Raw genomic sequence first — 21,155 nt, forward strand, 5'->3', positions numbered from 1 at the left:
GGCCTGATAGCAGGATCAGAACTACCCTTCTTGAAGCAAAAATTACTTTGGCAAACCAGTTAGTGAAAGGTGGCACTCCTCTCTCTTTTGTATTTCGACCACAGAGATGACATCCAGTACTTACCGAGATTTGGCTGAGACATTGCCATAGACCTCTGGGGTATTGGTGTGGAAGTAGCTGCAGGATGGTGGCTCATGTGATTCAGCTGTTGATTCATAGCTTTTCGAGGATCTTGCCATGTTGTAATTTTTTCTATGTGACTGAGAAAGAAAAGACAAAACATAAGCTTAACACAAAATACCCAAGTATATTATATATATGGTTAGGCATAATATCATGGAGGTCCTAGTTCCTTTTCTTATCCCACATTTTTCTGCCCTTCACATCTCACCCTAACCCACTTGAAATTATCATCTCGTCATTTGTTTTTCTTCTGATCTGCTGCTCCTCCCACTCTAACTTTTTATGCACTACTGTTGAATAACTGCTTTTACCTGAACTTGATTGGTGAGTTCTGTTATGATACTGAAAATCTGTAATACATGCTCATCTTCCAGATTATTTAATTGTCCAGAAGTTGTTTACTCTTGTCCTACCAGTCCTTTTCTATATACTCAAATCTATGGCCATTCTTCATTCAGCAATATATGGTGATTTTGCTGAGTTTTGAAAAGACAAGTGTTTGTCTTGCCAAATCCAACTGCTTTGCTCCTTACCACACCACGAAAACTAGTTTGTCTGTACACCTCCAAGAATATCAGACTATATTCTCATCACCAAAAGGGGCAGGTTATGTCCTCGTGACTCATGTGTAATCACCAATTTCTCTGTAAAGGCACCAAAAGTTTTTACTGCAATGTAGTTGATGTAGGTCAACAATGTATCTACCACTCTAGTATGTAAACCCTCATGTACCTGTATTACCCTGAAAACAAAGGAGTACTGCATAAAACTGCATGAGATTTTACAGTGAGGTAACCATAAAGTAGGATCTCTGTAAAATATTTTTTGCCACAGAATACAGTGGTGAAGGAACCGTGGTTTTGTTGCAACAGAAGGTTTTCACTGAAATGCATCTTTTGAAAGAAACTTACCAGGACAAGGATCTTAAGGATCAGTATGTAATTTTACTTGAAACAAGAAAATAATAAAAGAACTATCTTAAAGCAATCAATAATCTGGTATCTATCTAGAGATTGCCTGGTTCCACATCCAGCTTTCACCCAACTGACTAAGGAGGTTACTGATTACTGGCTGGAATCAGATGGGTTTTCCTCTACTAGTATTCTGTTAGACAACTTTAAAAGCGGTAAAGTCTTTAAGAAGAACACATAAAGAAGGATAAAAATGTAAATATTCGGTGTCTGGAAAACCATTCCAATACACCTTTCATAAAAGCACAGTCTAACATCATCTTTACCAAACTCAGGCTCAAACTCATCATTGCTGTTTTCACCTACATTATTATTCATTATTATCATTGCCGTTACTACTGTGACCACTCCACACCTTCAGACTCAGCTGATCACCAGTTCTACTTCACAGGCAAGTTTCTGGCTACTGTGATGTTACCACATCCAAACTCTTTACAGTAAGTCTCTGATATTACCAAAAATAATGTGAATTACAAGCAGCATTAAAAAAAAAACAAAACAAAACAAACAAACAAAAAAACAAACAAAAACCCAAACCAAATAAAACAAAACAAAAACCCAACAACAACAAAAAACCCCACCAAACAAAACCAACCTGATACATTTTTTAAAGAACAGAAAAAAGTGACACTGTCTTTATTTAGTCCATAGCCATTTTATTTTCCTGGTATTTTACATTTAATGTATAGTTCCAAAACTGTAACTGAAGATCACACTTTCACTCTGATGCTTGCCTAAAATTCAGCCTCTAAGCTGTTGAGTCACTTCCTTTCTTCATAGCTTCTTGAATATTTGTTATCATTCACAATGAAACCACCCACCATTGCTTTTCCCTAGCATTACAATACTTTATTCTCCATGTACTGTAAACTTTTATTATATTTTAGCTTCTCTTTATACTCTTACTTTTCAAGTATAAAAACTCTTGCATCCAGTTCAGTTAATGATGTTTGTCCAAAATTAAGAAATGGCACTCTGAATGAAAGATGCTGCTATAGCAGTAAATTGAGCAATGTTTTCTGTTAAGTCTTAATTGTGCCTAAATGAGATTAAAAGTATTTTTATTTAAAGTTCCATTCTTTTGTTTCTCTGGCATCATAATTAAATAAAGAAGCTACACTTAATCAAAGCTATGAGTTTTGGAATACCAACATATAATAGAAAATATTTTTCCCCAAACAGTGAGAAACATGTTTTTAAGTATGACCTTTAGTGATTAAATAATGAAGCTTATTTCAAAACACCTTTCTCACTTTAAAACTTTTTTTCAATATAAACACTGTGAAATAGAAGCAAAAAGGTTAAAATTAAATCGGACTTTTTTTCCTGTAATGCTAATCTCTAAAAACTGAAAGCACAAATTCCTGTTAGAAAAACTTGAAGCACAAGTTAAAAGTATTTATGAAGTCAGTTGTATTAAGCAATCTGTAACTTGTTTGAACATACTCCCCACCTGGACTACAAATCTGAAACCTTCAACTAGGACTATCAATTACGTACAGTGAGCAAAACCAGGAAGTGCTCTTAACAAAAAGACACAGTAGAATACGAAAATGGTCAACTTCAAAATGCTGCTTTATCAGAGTTCTTTTCAGCAGTAACATTCTCACACTTCACAGGCATTAAAAGACAACAAAATATCTTCATTTTTTGATTCACGTGAGAGCTATGAACACATGCAGAATAATGTATATGAGTTTGTACTTAAGATTTTGAGGATCCTTTCATTTTAAGTATTTGGGAAAAAAGAACAAGTCTACCCACTACATCACTTGGTCACCCTCACAGTAAAATAGTGTTTTCTGATGCTGAGAGGGAACCTCCGGTGTTTCCGTTTGCACCCACTGCCTCTGGTCCTGTCAGTTGAAGAGTTTGTATGTAATAGCCCGCAGTGAACCAAGCAGATGGAAGCTAATTCATGCATTTCACTCCACTAACTGAAGTGTGTAGGACGAGACAGTCCCTGGCAAAATCTTTAGCTTGTTTCAGGGAAGGACAGACACAAATCTTGCAGTTCCTGCTGACCCATGCTCAGCACTGTCAGCCACTCACGGGTGCAGGGTTTGGCACCAGACATGGCTTTAATTCCAAAGGTGTGAAATATTACCTTCAGTCAACAGGACAAGCATTTTTCTTACAGAATTGCCTTCAGACCCACAAATCTCAGCAGTAAATACCACACAAATCTTTAAAATTGGGAAGTGGTTAAAACCACTGAATTGCTGGTTTTAGTTATTTTCTAACCTTTAATGAGGTCCTGTTCTTTAAACAGTTGCTACGGCTATCTAATTTCCCACCCCAGTATTGCCAGCTGTTATTTATTTATTTATATATATATATATATATATATATATTTATTTTTATTATTTAATTGTCTCTTCCTGCCTGAACAGTGGAAGATAATAACCATGTCATGGTGATACCGTGCCACCTCCGGGCACCAGCCCTGCTGATGTCATGGCCATGTTACAACAGGCAGCTACCAGCTCCTAGAACTAGCCCCACTGGCATCACAGCTGTGTGACAGCAGGCAGCACTGGTGCTGGCCATGTCACTGCGGAGTTGTTGGTGACATCGGTGGCCCCGGACACGGGTGAAAAGGGCCGCACCAGACAGGTAGCCAGGTGAACAAGGGCTGAGAGGAGAGGGCGGAGGAGGGACGGGCAGGGGCTGCCCAGGGCAGCAGAGGGTGGCTGCCTCCTTTGCGGCCACTTGTAGAACAGCTGGGTGGGGATGTGACCAGGCCACGGCACGCTGCTGTCCGCTCGCCCCTCCAACGGTTAGCCAGATAGCTACCAGCACACTGCAGGACATGCAAGACAGCCCCAAGCCACACCCTGTTACAGTCTCACAGGGAGCTGGGAGCTCCCCACAGCCATGGCAAAGCCATGTGCCCCTTTTCCTCAGGTAGCCAAGGGGTGGGCCACGCAGGAGCTCCTGGCATCAGCCCAAGCATCCAGGCCACAGCACAGAAAACACTGGTGGCGGCCCATGTTGCAGTGGGTTGGCGACATGGTTGGGCCAGGACATGTGTCTCCTGTCCGTCAGGGAGTTTGTCTAGCTTGGAGACAAGGAGGCCGAGGGGCGACCTCATTGCTCTCCACAGCTCGCTGAGGAGGGGACGTGGAGAGGGAGGTGCTGATCAATTCTCCCTGGGAGCCAGGGACAGGACGTGTGGGAATGGTTCAGAGCTAAACCAGGGGAGGGTTAGACTGGATATTATTAGGAAGCATTTCTTTACCAAGAGAGTGGTCAAACACTGGGACAGGTTTCCTAGAGAGGTGGTCGCTGCCCCACGCCTGTCAGTGTTTAACAGGCATTTGGACAATGCCCTTAATAATATGCTTTAACATTGGGTCAGCCCTGAAATGGTCAGGCAGTTGGACCAGAGGATTGTTGTAGATCCCCTCCAACTGAACTATTCTATTCTATTCAGTAGCCCAAATATAGGCACTGCTGTCTTCAAAACATTCGTATTTTGTTCCCATACTACCTCCCGCTGAATAAATGGATCGTCGCATGCTCAGCAAAGAGCTCTGCTTCTCTATTCTTGAAGAGGCATCTTCAAGAGGTTCTGAAATACCATGTTCAGGGATGTATTCAAGAGACAGGGCCTTTACCTCCGAGGAATAATGAAATTAAGAAACCTGCCTAAGAAACTCAGATGACTAGGAAACTCAAAACTGAAGTTTGCAAACCACTGGAGCACACACTGATTGTCACAGTGTTTCTTCCTTTTTACCTTCTGTCCTGGGTTGAGTGAGTGGTGGGGTTTTTTGGTGGCAGGGGAGGGGGCTATCGGGGCGGCCCCCTGTGAGAAGCTTCTCGAAGCTCCCCCAGCTCCACGTCAGCTCCACTTCTGTGTGGGAAATTGAGCCCATCAGCTGCGCCTCTGCGATAATGTATTTAAGAAGGGACGTGGTGACGGGCAGTGGGACTGGTGAGGAGGAGTTGCTGCAGCTGCATGAACACCAAGGTCAGTGGAGGAACGGAGGAAGAAAGGAGGGGGGAGGTGTGCCGGAGCAGAGACCCCCCTGTATCCTGTGGGGAGACGGCAGGGCAGCCCCCCCACCGCCACCCATGAAGATCTACGGTGGAGCAGACATTGATTTATGGCCTGTGTCTTCTGCTCAGCTGATCAAGGTTCTGTGCCCGAAGAAGGCCGGGGTCTCATGGGAAAAGGCAGCCCCGCTGCTGTAATTCAGCGCTGGGAGGATTGCAGCATGCGGGGGTGTCCCACGCCGGAGCAGCTCGGGAAGGGCTGCAGCCGTGGGAGGGAATCCAGTCGGAGGAAGTTGGTGACCCATGATGGAGCAGTGTGGGGAATGCTGCGGCCCATGGGAGGAACTCATGTCAGAGAAAGTTTGTGGAGGACTGTCTCCTGTGAGAGGGGGACCACGATGGAGCAGGAGGAACAAGTTCCAGACACTCCCCTCGCCGAAGATGAAGGAATTGGCAGCACTGACTGCACCCCCCATTCCCTGCCCCTGCGCCCCTGGGGGAGGAGGTAGAGATATCAGGAGCAGAACTGAGCCCGGGAAGAAGGGAGGGGTGGGGGTGCCCTTCTTAAATACCTCCCCCAGTGGCGCATTTATTTTGCATTTGACATTTAGTTACACGTAAACATTGAAAGATACTGGTTTTTAACTCAAAATATTTAATACCTAAATATCTTGATCCTGTTATTACTTCATGCAAAATGCTGTGTAGAGAAAAGTAAAAATAATCTGTTCTTCTTTGCAAGATAGGTCAGCAAGTAGTAAAAGTAGACATTGATCAAAATATGGAATTTATCATTTAGGCCTTGATCCTGAAACACTGAATTCACCAGAAGCTTTGCTACAGATGCTAATGGAAAGTGGGTCATACTCTTTTAATTTTGCACAGATTCACAGCCTTGCAGATATTTAGGAAAGAACATGGTAGCAGAAATGCTTGGTTGCAGCTGGCAGACTATTACAATAGCTATATTGTTTTTTGTCTTACACCTTTAATACAGGGTTATTGGGCTTACTTTATTGAAACTGTAAAAAATTTGAAATCATATCGGGTTTAGGTAGCAGAAGTCATTAAAAATATTCTTCAGCAATACAGTTTATATAGTGCTGACAGTAAACATTGTCATCAGCTCATCAAAATCACATCCAAATGACTTTGAAAAAAACCTATTAAAAACAGTACTATGTTAATATTATCCTCAATATACTTTAAAAGCAAGAGAGTCAAGCAATTGTTACTCTTTTAGAAACACATTTGGCATAACACTTCCTGTTGAAATATCTGGTTTCTGATCATCAAATTAGGATGAAATGAGCTGTAGTCCTGTAAAGGAGCTTTTTTCCACATTGTACCATGAAACAATTCTCCATCCCTTCCTTTTTGTTTTAAAATATGCCCACTTGAAATGTCCTGCTACGAAGGATGAAGAAGAGCTCTGCCATTTGCTTTCACTGAATTATGTGTCTTTTTTTAGTTATCGACATAGTGAGGCAGTCAGCATTAATCAAAGGCAGCCAGCATGAAACCAGCACAAAACATGAACACGTAAACTAGAATCAATAAACAAGGAACTAGTTTCAAAGTTAGTATCTTTTTAGGATGTATCTATATTGCCTTGCAGATTTTCTCCTTTTTCATTTGAAATAAGAGTTGCAAATTTAAAATATTCAATCAAGTTTTAATAAATTCATAAAGCCTCTTCTTACATAAAAGTCCTCATAAAAAAGGGATAAAAATATTCTGCAAATAGCTATGCAAAGGAACCAGTCATAAAACTGTATCTGAAAACTAATACTTCTTTTGTTCAAAATCTCTTTTATCCTTTTTATAGAAAACAATCTGTACTTTAATTACACATGTGAGAAGCAGGGCAATGACAACCATTTAGTAATGTTCCTAAATTTACAGAACTGAAAAATTGGTTAAAAAACCTCAGGATCATAGATCTTAAGGAATCCAACTGCATTTAAAACAAAACAAAACACAGGAATTTTCTGTCTAAACATTGTAATTTCTCAGCAGCCACAGCCAGGATCCACCAGTGGCCTTGCTTATCCTCCTCGGTGCCATCCTGGCAGCATACAAACATATCTTCTTCATGAAAAAACATTCAGACAAGAGTGTCCGAAACAGAACCCTCAAATATGGCATTGATATTATGATTCAAGACCAAGTAATGGCTGGTTGTTACTAGAATTTATTACTATGACCACTAAACTGATTTGGCTTTATCCAGTTATTAAAGAAAGGCTTTTAAGCATTAGACAATGCTTATTTAACAACTTAAGATAGAAGACTTGAAAACTCAGTAATTCTCTAAAATCAGACTAAGATTCTAAAATGAAGGGCTTAGTTTCAGGTCAGAGAAGCTGCCCCCCCATCCTGATTTACGTTGTTTATGTAAATTCCTCCCCTTTATTTCTACATAGGTATTGGAAATGTTATGTTAAACTTTTGCAGAAACAGGCACCAGTTCATTCCACTTGAAATGTTTTGGATTTATACTGGAATAGCAGATTTTGACCCAATATCGTTTTATTTATATAGGAGAATAAAAGAAAATGTAGCAGTGACAGAAATTAGCCTTTTTTAGATTCTCACAGCCTCCTGGTTATCAGAGCTGACAAAATTCAATTCAGAACAGCCTTTTTCTTAAAGGCCAATGGGCAAAACATTAATCGTTACAGGTGGATTTTGATCACTAAAATGCAGAATACTGTCCTGAAATTCAGGACTTTCATCATTAAAATAAATTCAAAGGCAGTTACTAGTCTACATCGCCAAATGACAGTGGCTCCCATGCATAACCCTGTTACAAACATTCAGTAATGCACACTGTGCTGAGCAGCCAGATCAGATTCAGGCACAACGAGCCAGTGTAAGAGCAGCATTTAGCTCTGGACTGTCCATAGGACTGCTTTGGTTTTTTTAAAGGATGACACAGTTCAATGTTAGAGTAAGTCAGACTGAAGCTGCGATGTCATGACTGGCTGAGAAGAACCCAAGTCCATGCTGCTGCTGAGAAGGGAAGTCCCACATCCCCAGCCATGTGTTCTGATCCCTTTTCTTGGGCTGACAATATTGATCCCGCAAGTCATGCAGGGTGCCAGATCAGGCTAAGCAAACCCTTATGGCTAATATCAATTTCTTATTCATTTCTGTTTTGCCGATTCTGTTTTTGATGGACTCTCACCCAACCAGCTGTATGGTTGCATGAGGAAGGGAGAGGCAATTCAGAGCTTCAGTGGCAGAAGCATTTTTAACCGTGAAACCACACCCTTTTACCACTGTTTATTTCAACCTTGGAAAAAAATGTCACTCACACCTGTGACATTTCACTGTAATGAAGACGATTTATTCAGCTCTGAAATGTGTATCTGTATGCAAGAAAAAAACACTGAGGAGAGAACCCCTAAATATCCTTATCTGGGAGTGTATCAATCCATCTGTTCCTTGTTTTATTGTTTCCAGAAGTACTAATCCCGGGAGGATTTTTTTTCTTGGCATATACATAGCCTACAACAATGAGACAGAAAACAAAGCTTCAGACAAAGACAAGGAACACAGGCTGGAAATTCTGCCTTCATTGCTAAACTGTAGTACATGGGTGACCTGCCTGGAAGACAGTAAAGTTTTTACTTCCCCCAACATCTGAGCTTTACACTAGTACTGGACAAAGATTAAGCATTTAACTTTCAGTATTACCAAGACAATTAGGTAGGCACTAATTTGTATGCTAGTTTTACCCGCTTTGTCAATGGAATTATATTGTTATAAATCACTTTACACACTTAACTCTGGTGTAGCAGCATCTATAGAGAAAGATCTGTCTAAATAAATACTTAATAAATACCACAGAAACATGTTTGTTTCATTCAGTCCTAAGAGCTATATTCTGTTTCTGTAAATTGTAAGAAGATTCCATTTCCCTTAAGAAAGAAATATTTCTCTGTAATTGCTAGTTTATGCTTTTAATTTTTGCATAATTTTCTGCAAATGATAACATTTTCCTTTTCAAAAGTTTTTCATAAAATATCTCCAAAGTTATGTAAGTAATATTTTTCAATTTCCCTTGTAATTTTCACTTTTTTTTTTCCCCCTAAAAGGGAGGGGGAGAGGAAAACAGGAGATGGAACAGTAACATGATTTTTGTTTAAAAATGTATATGAATAAAAAGTGCTGATCATATTTAAATACACTTTCTGTAACAAGTATTACTATACTGATTGCTCAAAGACGAAGCTGAAACTCAATGTCAGAACAATTCTGAAAATACTACTTTTCTGAGTGCTCTAAATCTCTAATTATTTGTTCTTTTATTATTATTATATTATACTATTATTATATATCTATTATTACCTCTTCTATTGCATGCCATTTTCTGTTCACCATCTTCACACGTTATCCAAAGAGACAGCCTAAGAGTTTGGGAGAGAAGTAGTGAAACAGTTCTCTGCTATAAATTTTAAAGATAGGTGTCTCCATTACAGGTGTATGAATCCAAAATGAAGGAGCCCCAAATGTTAAAGATATCTTGCCTAATATTAGCTTAATAATATTGAAGCTTAATAATAATGAAGCTTCACTATGAAGTAGAGAGAACTGCTATGTAGAAACATAATGAAGTTTTAAGACTGTTTTTATGAGATTCTTATTTGAGAATATTCATATATATGACAAAGTAGCCCCAAAATACATATTCAAATTCTCACTTTCAAATTTTTCAGAAGCAGTCTTTGTATTTCTTCTTATTATACAACCTAGTATCAGAGCAAGCCATTTCTCAGCAAGGTCTTCATTTGTAAGTAAACAGGGTAGGAAAGAAGAGACATGAATTTTAACTTTTATTTCAGCATTACAGATGAGACTGATAGTGGGATCTTCATAGGCAAACAAGAAGTTTCAGTCTTCCCAATGAAATCAGGGAAAGTTAAATATTTACAACTCAGTGTGATACATCAAATATCTCTCAAATATGACACAGAACACGCTATTACAAATGCCACCTCCAAGTTGTCCAAATCACAGCATTCACACTCATAAAGTCCTATTGATGCACAAGCTCAGTAAGTGGTAAATCATATCCTAATGGTGGCCCCTCGTCAGATAAAAATGAAAGCAAGCTTGAATCTAAACAACTCACTATTTTACTAGGATTTTTGATTCTGTTCCACCAGTTGTACCTTAGGCTTCTGTTAAATGCTTTCTGCTTGAGTGTCTGCTTCCCACTTTGAAATGTCAATGTTCTTCAGAATCTGTGCTACTGCTGCGTACTGCATTTTTTAACTGCTAGGCTCTAATCCCTGACTTCCACTGCAGCCTTGCCAAGACAGTTCAGTTAGTTTAAATTAGCAAGCAGCAGCATGAATTATACAAATTCTCTTTGTGTTTGTACTAACTCCCAACAACAAATGTATCTCAGTGGATTCTATTTTCAGACAATATTTTTTTTCTGGTATTAGGAAATTCAGATCTACTCATCTAAAAAAGCTGAAGAGGAATTGAGGAGAAATAATTGATTTGAAATACATTATTCTGTAAGCGTGCTGTCACCTAACATAACACAAAGTTAAGAGTTTGGCTAACACTGTAGTACTTGTATGTGCTCCTTTATCAGGGCTTTGTCATAGGGACCAGGAGAGTGGATTTTTCAACTCAGACACATCAAAGTAAAGCTGGTTCAGGGCAAGTGGGAAGCTGATGACTCATCAGCATGAACAGCCCTCGTGTTCTGACTCAGTAACTGCTCCGCAAGGGCCACAGCTCACACTGCGCTGGAGCACGTCCAGTCATCCGCTTCCAGCTACACCACCATTGCTAAACATTGGGAAATCTGTTTACATCCCTGCAAGCAGAGCCAAATCATTGCCCAACTTTTTCTCTCTGTCCCTCTGTTCCTTGTAAACAAAAAAGGGACAAAAAGGAAGCTTGTCTCGAGTCCACTCACGATGCTTTGACACTGCATGATGTGGCAGATATATTCTTATACAGATGGAAAGATTTTTACATTTAAGAAAACTATCTTGAGGCCACAACATCCCAGTCTATTTTGTGAGCTTGCTCACAGTACTGCAGTGCAATTTCTGGTAAAACTACAGCTAGAGCCAAGCCACACAGTATTTCAGTAACCATTATCACACAGGATCTAGCAGCAAAAGAAAAATGGTGTATAAGCTTTTAGTGCCTTAGAAACTTACTTTAAAACATGCTGGTATCAAAAAAGAAAAAAAAAAGTAATCTATTGACACAAATCAGAAATGCTTCCAGTAACTACATGAACTGTGTCCCCCTCCTGCCCTGCCAGGGGCCTCAGCCACGCTCTCAAGAAGGGCTCCTTCTCCCAAGGCAAGTTGGGTTTTGACCCCTGACTAGGAGCTAGTAATTTTGGCCCTCTGATCCTGATGAAAGCAACTGTTAGTATCACAAGTCAGCTGGCCCAGGATTCTTGAGAGACCATGACCCACACAAGCAGCTTGCCTTCACCACGACAGTTCAGCATGGTCCCAGCACAGACTGCAGACAACTAGCGTTAATAACAAAGAAAAGTTGATGTTCATTTTTGCTAATGCCTTCATCTGTGTAGGGGCCTAACCCAAAAGGGTGCTAAGCATTCAGCCCTTCAAAACATAAAAGGTTCAGCAGAGTTTGAAGCTATCACCTGTTCTGCAGTACACTTCATGAGGCCAAACACGGTGTCACAGTCAGTTCTGCACCTTGTTCATTCCCAACTTCTGCTACCTCGTCAGTTCAGTTGATACAACTGGTTTAGGCTATGGACAGCAACTCAAATCAGCAAAGGGATCCATAATAAAACCAGACCTAATCAAAATAATTATTAATATATTGGATCAGTTTAGCACAACTTAAAGGTTGGTACAAAAGTTGGAGCGATTTGTTAGAGCAAGAACTCTTCACACATTTTCTCAAAGACTGTCATGTGGGACTAAATAAAATGTTGGCTTTCCAGAACTAAGGCCAGCAGAGACCTGCATGCAACTTCTCCCCCAGCAGCTATCCTGACACAAGAGCCCACTGCCCCTGGACATTCATCCCTGCACTCCCAATGCGGTTTGCTGCCTCCCTCCTTCAGTAACGCTACAGTTTTGTGGGCTGCACTATAATATAGATTCATGAAATTAAGTGGGTTAAAGAGAACCCTGCATAAGGAGGTAACTCAAGGCTCAAGCAGTTGCATTTGCTTACCTTTAAACATGTGAAGTCCTCTCACCTATTTTTCAGCAACTGTCTTTTATAATCTAATAAGCTAACAGAGAAGAGATGAAAGGAACCTGCACTATTACTATTATTATTATTATAATTTTCTTCACAAGACAAGCCGGACCCCGTTCAGAATACCGTGCCCCTCAGATCTTTAGGCACTCACTCCCTGCACGGAAGGAGCTTAGAGAACTAACCTCACAACACAATGGGCAGTTGCTAAATGGAAGTACGTTTGTATGTGCTCCTGAATGCACAACAACCCAGTTTTTTCAAAAAAAGAATCGAGAGTGAACCCTTTCCAATTATTTTCTATACTAAATTTATTTTAAAACTTCAGTCTAATTCAAATATTTAACAACTATTGGTCTGGAAAAAAAGATTCATACAGTACATTTACATTAAAAAAACCGAAGAGTACCAAGACCAAATCAAGACTTCATCTTGCATACAGCAACTGAAAAATAATGTGTTAGCATAATCATTAATTATGGTGGTACCTACTAGCTGTATGTTTGTTTGCACCAAATAATAGATGCCAATTGTTTACTGTACATATCAACCCTGGTACATTCATGCATCTCAAAAAAACCTGTCAACTTCCTGAGGGCAAACAGTAAACCACCACTGAAACAGTCCCTCATTTCCTCTCCTGCAGAATAATATTCAAATAGAGTAGCTTTCTTTCATCTTTCCCAGTACCTTTTATACTAGTGTCTTTTAAAACATCAGTCCCACCTGCAAACAGTTCACTGGTTTTCTGTCTTAACAGGTTCACTTCAAAATGACTTCTCATTTTAGAACTGTCAATGCACTGATCCAGCCAATTTCACAGTACTTTATCATTTAATTCCCCTCCCCGTGTCCTTTGCTTCTTTAGCTTTGGCTTGATCTCTCTCTCTTCCAACAATTGGTCTCAAGCAGACAAAGCATTAGGTTTTTCGGGTTTTTCTACAACTTCTTCCATTGAAAGAAACATCCTCTATGGCTTTGCCTCATGAGCTCCCTCAAAATTCTTAATATTTTCTCCTTTGCTCTACTTTTAAACGTATATCACACTCTAGTCCCTTTCACTGGGGTTTGACTTCATAACTGCACAAAATCAGCATTAGATGGTATTTAGTGCAGATTGTTTTACAGATCCTATTTACTAAAAGGGAAACGGCCAAACAGACATGGGAGTGTGGTGAGCTGTGCTGTGGATTGGAGAAAGGAAATACCCATACTAAGAAGCAGAAATAAATAAAAATGTCAGCTTCTTGCTAAGTTACTTCAGAAAGGTTAAAAAAAAAAATAAAAATCAGTGTACATCTTGTATTCTTAGTAGTGAGAATGAAGATCATTTTTCTTGGGCTAAAAACTCTGCCTACTCTTTTCACAATCTGTTATACTTGAGCAAAGTGGAGAACAGTGATTCAGGTTGTTCACAGATAATGAGTTTGGAAGACTGGTTTGGTTTTCACTTACTGCTAGTGACATCAGATACATTTGTTTCTAACTCCAAACCAGTTTTGACATAAAAGCTATTTACAAGAATTTTTCTTTCTACTCCCTGTGTTTTAGTAAATGTTAAATATTTCAAAAAAAATGCTTCTTCCAGGCTTCATGCAGTATAAATTTTCTAGCCTTTTTTTTAAATATGGCATTGTTAAAGATATTGTAAAATCTCTTTTTCCACCTGCAGTTCACTTGAGGTGAAATTTATTTTAAGCCTTGCCATTTTTTCATGTCAGTTATTCCTTGACGGGTGAAGTTATATAGCATTTAAAAAGAAAGTGTAAAGATACTGAAATTAACTGATTTTTCACAGTAATGTAGATGGAAACAACATTTTGAAAAGCCAATCTACTATTCTACCAGTTAAACTACATAGTACTTTGAGATTTCCAAATGCTAAATGAACTCAACTGGAGTGTGAAGTCATGTTTTTTTAAAAACATTCTTTCTGAGAACTGCTTCGCTAGCCTCGCAGAATCTTCTTCACATGTAGAAGTCTAGTATCATCAACTTCTTAAAAATCTTAGCTCTGTTATTCTTTTTTAAGTGACCTTTATGTCTTGCAGTTACAGGTGAGCAAAACTTAAGAGATAAATTGAATGCAAATGATTTTTAGATTTAGAAACAATTACCCTACATGCATGTGTCCAGTTCCCACAGAAATTAATGGAATTTGTGTGTATATACAGACCATACTATCATATCGTGCTAAAAAAAAAAAAAAAACAACCCAAACCAGGATAAGGGCCATGAAAGTCCTTCACTACACTGGATCTCTGACACCCTGCAAGTGAATAAGCACAAAGGGAAAAACCACAGAGCCAGTATTCTTTGGCATTAAACAGAGAATTCCAATACCATCACTAGAATCCAAACTGAAATCTACTTAGTACAGTCTTAATTTATTTAAAAAATACTGAGTCACAAGATTCCTATTCACCCCCAAAAAATCACATGAAGTGACTTTCAGAAGTATGACTTTCCTCCTCTAAGGTAAATGGAAAAAAATATGCACAAGTACTTTGTCCTGTGTAACAACTAGGATCAAAAAAAATACGATGTGTATAAAAATATCCTTTTTCTCTTACAAAAACCTTTGATCTCATTTTCCTCACACACTTCAAAATGATTCCCAGGCCCAGTGTCTGTTCCCAGGAAACTTCAGTAGAAGTGTGAGACTGTCGTGGTTTGGGCCTGGTTGGCAGCCAACCACAATGCAGCACCTCTCTCTCCCTTCCCCTCCGGCAATGAGAAGGGACAGAGAGCCAGGCTTGGGGTTCGAGATAGGACTGGGATGGGGGAAAATCACCCTTTATGGTCACGAGTGAAAGGCAGACTCGTTAGGGGAAGAAAAAAAGAACAGACATTTATTACAGACACTAACAACACATAACAGAGTAGGACAGTGAGAAGCATTGCCACATCTTGAGAACACCTTCCCCCCACCCCTCCCTTCTTCCCGGGCTCAGCTCTGCTCCCGATATCTCTACCTCCTCCCCCAGGGGCGCAGGGGCAGGGAATGGGGGGTGCAGTCAGCGCTGCCAATTCCTTCATCTTCGGCGAGGGGAGTGTCTGGAACTTGTTCCCCCCTGCTCCATCGTGGTCCCCCTCTCACAGGAGACAGTCCTCCACAAACTTTCTCCGACATGAGTTCCTCCCACGGGCCGCAGCGTTCCCCACACTGCTCCATCATGGGTCAACAACTTCCTCCGACTGGATTCCCTCCCACGGCTGCAGCCCTTCCCGAGCTGCTCCGGCGTGGGACACCCCCACATGCTGCAATCCTCCCAGCACTGAATTACAGCAGCAGGGCTGCCTTTTCCCATGAGACCCCGACCTTCTTTGGGCACAGAACCTTGATCATCTGAGCAGGAGCCACAGGCCATAAATCAATGTCTGCTCCACCGTAGATCTCCATGGGCAGCGGGGGGGGCCGCCCTGCCGTCTCCCCACAGGATACAGGGGGGTCTCTGCTCCGGCACACCTCCCCCCTCCGTTCTTCCTCCGTTCCTCCACTGACCTTGGTGTTCACGCAGCTGCAGCAACTCCTCCTCACCAGTCCCCCTGCCCGTCACCACGTCCCTTCTTAAATACGTTATCGCAGAGGCGCAGCCGATTGGCTCAATTTCCCAAACAGAAGTGGAGCTGACGTGGAGCTGGGGGAGCTTCGAGAAGCTTCTCACAGGGGGCCGCCCCGATAGCCCCCTCCCCTGCCACCAAAAAACTCCAGCACTCACTCAACCCAGGAGAGAGGCCCACTGAGTACAGAGAAATAAGAACACTGATTTGGGTAAAAAATTAACTCACAAATGAGTATTTTTAAATGCTTACCAACAGCAGTTACATTTACCAGCATGTTTAGAAACCTCCAAACTCACTGTTCACTAGGGGAACACCAACAGCTCCCTAAGGATCACAGCAGCAGCGGTGCCACTGTAATACCACCATAAGGTGGTATTGCCTTAAGGTGGTTAGTTTGATCAAGGGTGGAGCCAGGAATCTCTGAAGGGGGATGAAGAAGATCAAGGCAGTTCTAGAATTAAGCGATATTTTACAGCAGCTTATGGCAGCTGTTGGAACTGGTGGGAGGACTGGCTGGGGGTTGCCACAAGAACTAGCAGAATTCTTCCTCACCAGACCACATGCAGCGTATTACCCTCAGCACTGTCCCTGCCCCACAGCTTACCAAGGTCACTTTATACCAGCACCTGCTGGTTCTGCAGACTTCCGGATGCACTTCAGATACTGCTGCCATCTTTCTAATCCTGAGAGGGGGAGGAATTTGTTGTTCATTAAAAAAAAGTAAGAGAGAAACATTTTAGATTGTCTCTAGTAAGAAAACTGTACATATGCTATGTGATCTCTTCGATATTAAACGAGAATCTGTGAATGCTTCCTTGTAAGAATTCTCCGTTAAGCACTCTTAATTATTAACAAAACACTAATAGGTTAAGTAATTCTGAACTTCAAGAAGCTTTAGTTTCAAAAGATGAACTTTCAGTGCTAGATCTATTGTAATATATATGTATAAATATTTTATTCCTTTGCAGATATTCTGGTTTTTCCATGTCCATTATATGCACAACAAAAAGGACAGGACGTGGTTCAGTAACTGTATAAGAATACACCATTTTGCTTGTAGCGTGCAGTTGGATTCCTCTTCCTTTGCCACACTTCTCCCATTCCCTCATCACAGACTGGAAAATTTCAAGAACCAAGTTTTGCCTCTCATCACAACACAAAAAGGCTTTACAGAAACTACAGCACCATGTCCCAACATCACGCACCCACGTGTTCATTTGATAACTATAACTCATTAAGTAGATTGCAACAGTCCCCACAATGTGAGAACTACCTTCCAAACATGTAAGAGACAGTCACTTCTCTTAAAAAACACAAACCTTGAAGATTATGTAATGATTTCAGTAGGACAGCCCATTTTTTAAGGCCTGTCACTTGTTTACAGCTCTGTTAAACGCAAACTTCAAGTGGAAATGGGACCAAGTTAAATTATGATCTGAATCACATCTTGTTAAAAACAATCAGTGTCACTCTGGCATGAGCCCACACAGAACATGTTTGGAGAAAAATCTTTATTGGCATAGACAGTTTACGTGCCAGGCTGTGCAGACAAAGCATCAATTTCATTAGGTTTGCAGTTGTCTTAGTCTTTTCTTTTAGCTTATGTTTACATTACACACACAAAAAAAGGAATGTGAAAAGTTTAATACAATGAACCAAAATAACACACTCAGTGTTAGCTTATTTTGGTCCTCTCATGGTTGTGCATTGTGATACCATTGTTAATTACATAATCACACACTATTTTTCCAGAGAGCGTCCGCTTTACTTACTAAGTACATTTGACTATTCAAAAGGCTCAGTTACTGACATGCTATTCAGTATTTTCTTTACCTAGCATGCAGCTTCATCCCATATTTACGGCAAAATTCTCAAACTCTGTTCTAGTGAGAGATGTAATCAACTGTCTTTAAAAGATAATGAGTAAATCGTCACAGTGCAACTTCAGAGATTTCCACTGAGTTTTGCAAGGCTGTCACAATTTTACGGATCAGGAGTACAATGTGCTTAGAAGTACCCAGTAATTTCAGGAAGCACTTTGAAATGTCTAGGCCCTGACCTTACAGAACAGGTATCCCTTTTGTGTTCAAAACACAGCACCCAGTGACTTCAGCTATCGCTGTGAGAGCCTGGCATATTTAGAAATCACGGGGTGGGGAGATGGGGGGGATTAGTGTAGGTCATGGGTTTCTTTCTCTCAAACATATACACCCTTTCATGCAGTTAAACGGAGATAAAAATCCATTTTCATACGGTGAGCACGAGAACAGATGATGAAGGAGTAGAGCCTTTCTTTAGGCTATCTTGTGAAGACACAGTAATTCATAAAAATATCCTTAGCAAATAACGGGTAAAAATGGCACTCCCCACAGAAAACATTTATCACACCCTTCTCTTGTAGCTTACCTGTGATAACCACGTTAAAAATTAATATTATCTGCTGAACAAGTATTTCTCCATTAGCCTGACATTTTCTAATATCATATAAAGAAAAGTTGATAGGTCTGGTTCTCTTCCAGGTACCCAAAGAAGAATGCTATTACCTTCTTTCTCATACTGGTAAGTGGAATATACATTTATTTTTAGATAGGTCCCATCTCCTCTGAGAAGGTATGTGAGAAATAATGAGTTGTTCTAAAAAAACCACAGTGGTGGTACTACACAAGAACCTGGACAAGATGAGTTAGACTACTGGTGTATGTATGGTTGGCTAAGTATAGACATAGCATATTTTTCTGGTGCCGGCCTATGCCCAGGGCCATGTTGCAGGCATATGGTACAGAGTGCTGCTAAACTTGACAACTGGGTAAGATTCTCCTTTTATGGGACAATAATTTGAAGTAGAAAAATCAGACAGCTGTAGTGTGTTTCCTGCTATTTAGTACAGGTGATCTGACTAACATATTGATGCTTCTTGATGTTTCTAAGTCTCTGGGACAGACCATGGGACACTTGGGCTGTCGCAAGTAAAACAAAAAACAGATTTAAAGTCTGTTCTATTTTTCTGTGGTTCTAAATCACAAACAACGCATGAGGCAGTTTATGGTCACAATTCAATCCCGGTAGATTGCATTAAAAAACCACAAGCAGGTAGCCTACCCCTGGCTAGCAGAGTCTCTCTGTGGTTTCATGGCCACAGCACTGCTGAAAGGGGTAGCCTGCCGGGCACGGCACGCTGTCACCATCCCCTTTGTGTCAGTCCCAACAGCCATGCGGAGGCAAGGTGAAATGAATGAACGAACACCTTGGTCAACTCGTTGAACCTACGGAAACAAACCTTGGTGATTATTTCAGCCAGACTGACAGATTGATTTGACTGACCCTGCAGCCCCAGAACTGCTAGTCAAAACAAAATGGAGAAGCAGGTTTGGAAAGATGAGGGCAGGGCCAGGCCACTCCTTTCAGCAGCGCCCTGCAGCCAGAACAGCTTACATCGTGAGATGGCTGCGTTAGTCTCCATCTACTTCATATTCCCTTGTGGTCTAGTGATTTCTGACAGAGGAGGGAAATATGGGAGAAATCAATGGAAATTGAATGGAAATATCAATGGAAATATCTACAGAGATATTTTCATTTTATACCAAAATCAGACATCAGCAAACACATGCTTTAGGAGATTTTTCGTATGAAGAACTTTTACAACTTCCCTCTCAAATGGAAGACATTTGCCTATTCTCACTCTCAAAGCACTCACTGGCACTTGAGAGTAAGCTACTGTAGCTACTCCACGTTTACAGCTGCCACAAAGCACTCCGGGTGGCCCCTATTGATATCCTTGAAACAACTGGTGGTAGGCAGCCAGAACAGCTGTTAAGTATTATTTTCTAGCTTCAGAATTTTAATTATCTGCTGACACTGTTCACTGTTAATCTGGAAAGCAAAAAAAGTTTGCCTTATTCAAAGTCAAAATGCTAGTAATATTTGCGAAAGATCACAGGCGCAGTATAGACATATGAAGAGAAAATATCTACCAGGCAGAAGAGCTTAAAACTGCATGCTACTGATTTCATTTATACTGTTCAACAGTTGGAAAGAATAAGATTTAATCATTCATTACATCACTAAAAGCACACAAACACATAAAACCGTTATCTCTCAATCACTTCTCCTCTGAAAGTACAGAAATTAATAACTAACATTCAACTGTTCAGCTATTCATTACTGTAGTAGGTTCAAGTGATGGTCTACAGTATTTCAACCTGCAGGTTTAGCTAATAAAATTCATGGCACTTGCCCTTCCAGGCACTGATAATGTTTCATGAAAATTTCATGAAGCTTTAACAAGGAGACACAATGTAATTATTAAACTGACTGAACCATGGACTTTGTTCTCCTACTGCACGTTCATCGTAATTTCTAATCTTGAAGCTGGAACATGACATAAAAATTTGAATATTTATTATCCTATGTTAAGTACTAATTAAAATAACTTTTTCAGTGAAAAGAGTTGCTCTTTTCATTAAATAGTTTCAGCATTATTTGCTACTGTGAAGGGAACTTTAAGAATGTCCTGCTGAGCTTCCCTGTAGCTGACTGATTCCATTGTTGGTACACACTGAGGACTTACAAAACATTAAACTAGTTATACAAATGGAAATAAAACAATCTTTGAGTTGTTTTAAACTCAACCTTTAAAATTTGGATGGAATCCCAATTCTTGAGAGAAAGAAAAAAAGGTACTGAATGAAACTATTCTACAGAACATTCTTATGGGATTCTTTAATGTATACAATATATAATGGCATTAATGTATTTGTTTACTTGATGAGTGTCTGTAACACTCATATTTAAAGATACATTAATGGTTCTATTAAAACCATGTTTATTATATTTTGGGGAAAATTGTAATAATCTGAAGACAAAATACTCTTTGGTGAGCAATACATGACAGATTAACGAAGTTACAGAATTTCAGATTAATGAAGTTAGAGAAATTGTTAAATAGGTTACAGAATAAAAAATAATTAACTTTCCTCCACTTGAGCTAGAGTGCTACGATCAGGTTTTGTTGTGAATGTCTCTATTCACCAATACAAAAGCCATGTCAAAAGTGACCACATTTATGAACAATCAGGATTTACATATATGAAATATAAAATGGTGCGGTCTTGCAACAAGAAAGGGAGAAGCAGCCCAATCTAATAAATATTCTTTTACTACCAAGCTGGCATTTCCAGACAAGCTGTTATTATTTTAACATATTC

General features: G+C 40.0%; 1 protein-coding gene across 1 annotated transcript in view; it reads right to left on the reverse strand.

The window, feature by feature from the left end:
- The window catches only part of WWTR1 (WW domain containing transcription regulator 1), an 82,308-nt gene that overhangs the window by 36,411 nt on the left and 24,742 nt on the right, over nucleotides 1-21,155 (reverse strand). Inside the window, exon 2 of the mRNA XM_033004641.2 lies at nucleotides 125-261. Within this exon, the coding sequence (XP_032860532.2) occupies nucleotides 125-261 (137 nt within the window). The remainder of the gene's footprint in view (nucleotides 1-124; nucleotides 262-21,155) is intronic.

The sequence above is a fragment of the Tyto alba genome, unplaced genomic scaffold, assembly GCF_018691265.1.
Source record: "Tyto alba isolate M040663 unplaced genomic scaffold, T.alba_DEE_v4.0 Super-Scaffold_10, whole genome shotgun sequence".
NCBI lineage: Eukaryota > Metazoa > Chordata > Aves > Strigiformes > Tytonidae > Tyto > Tyto alba.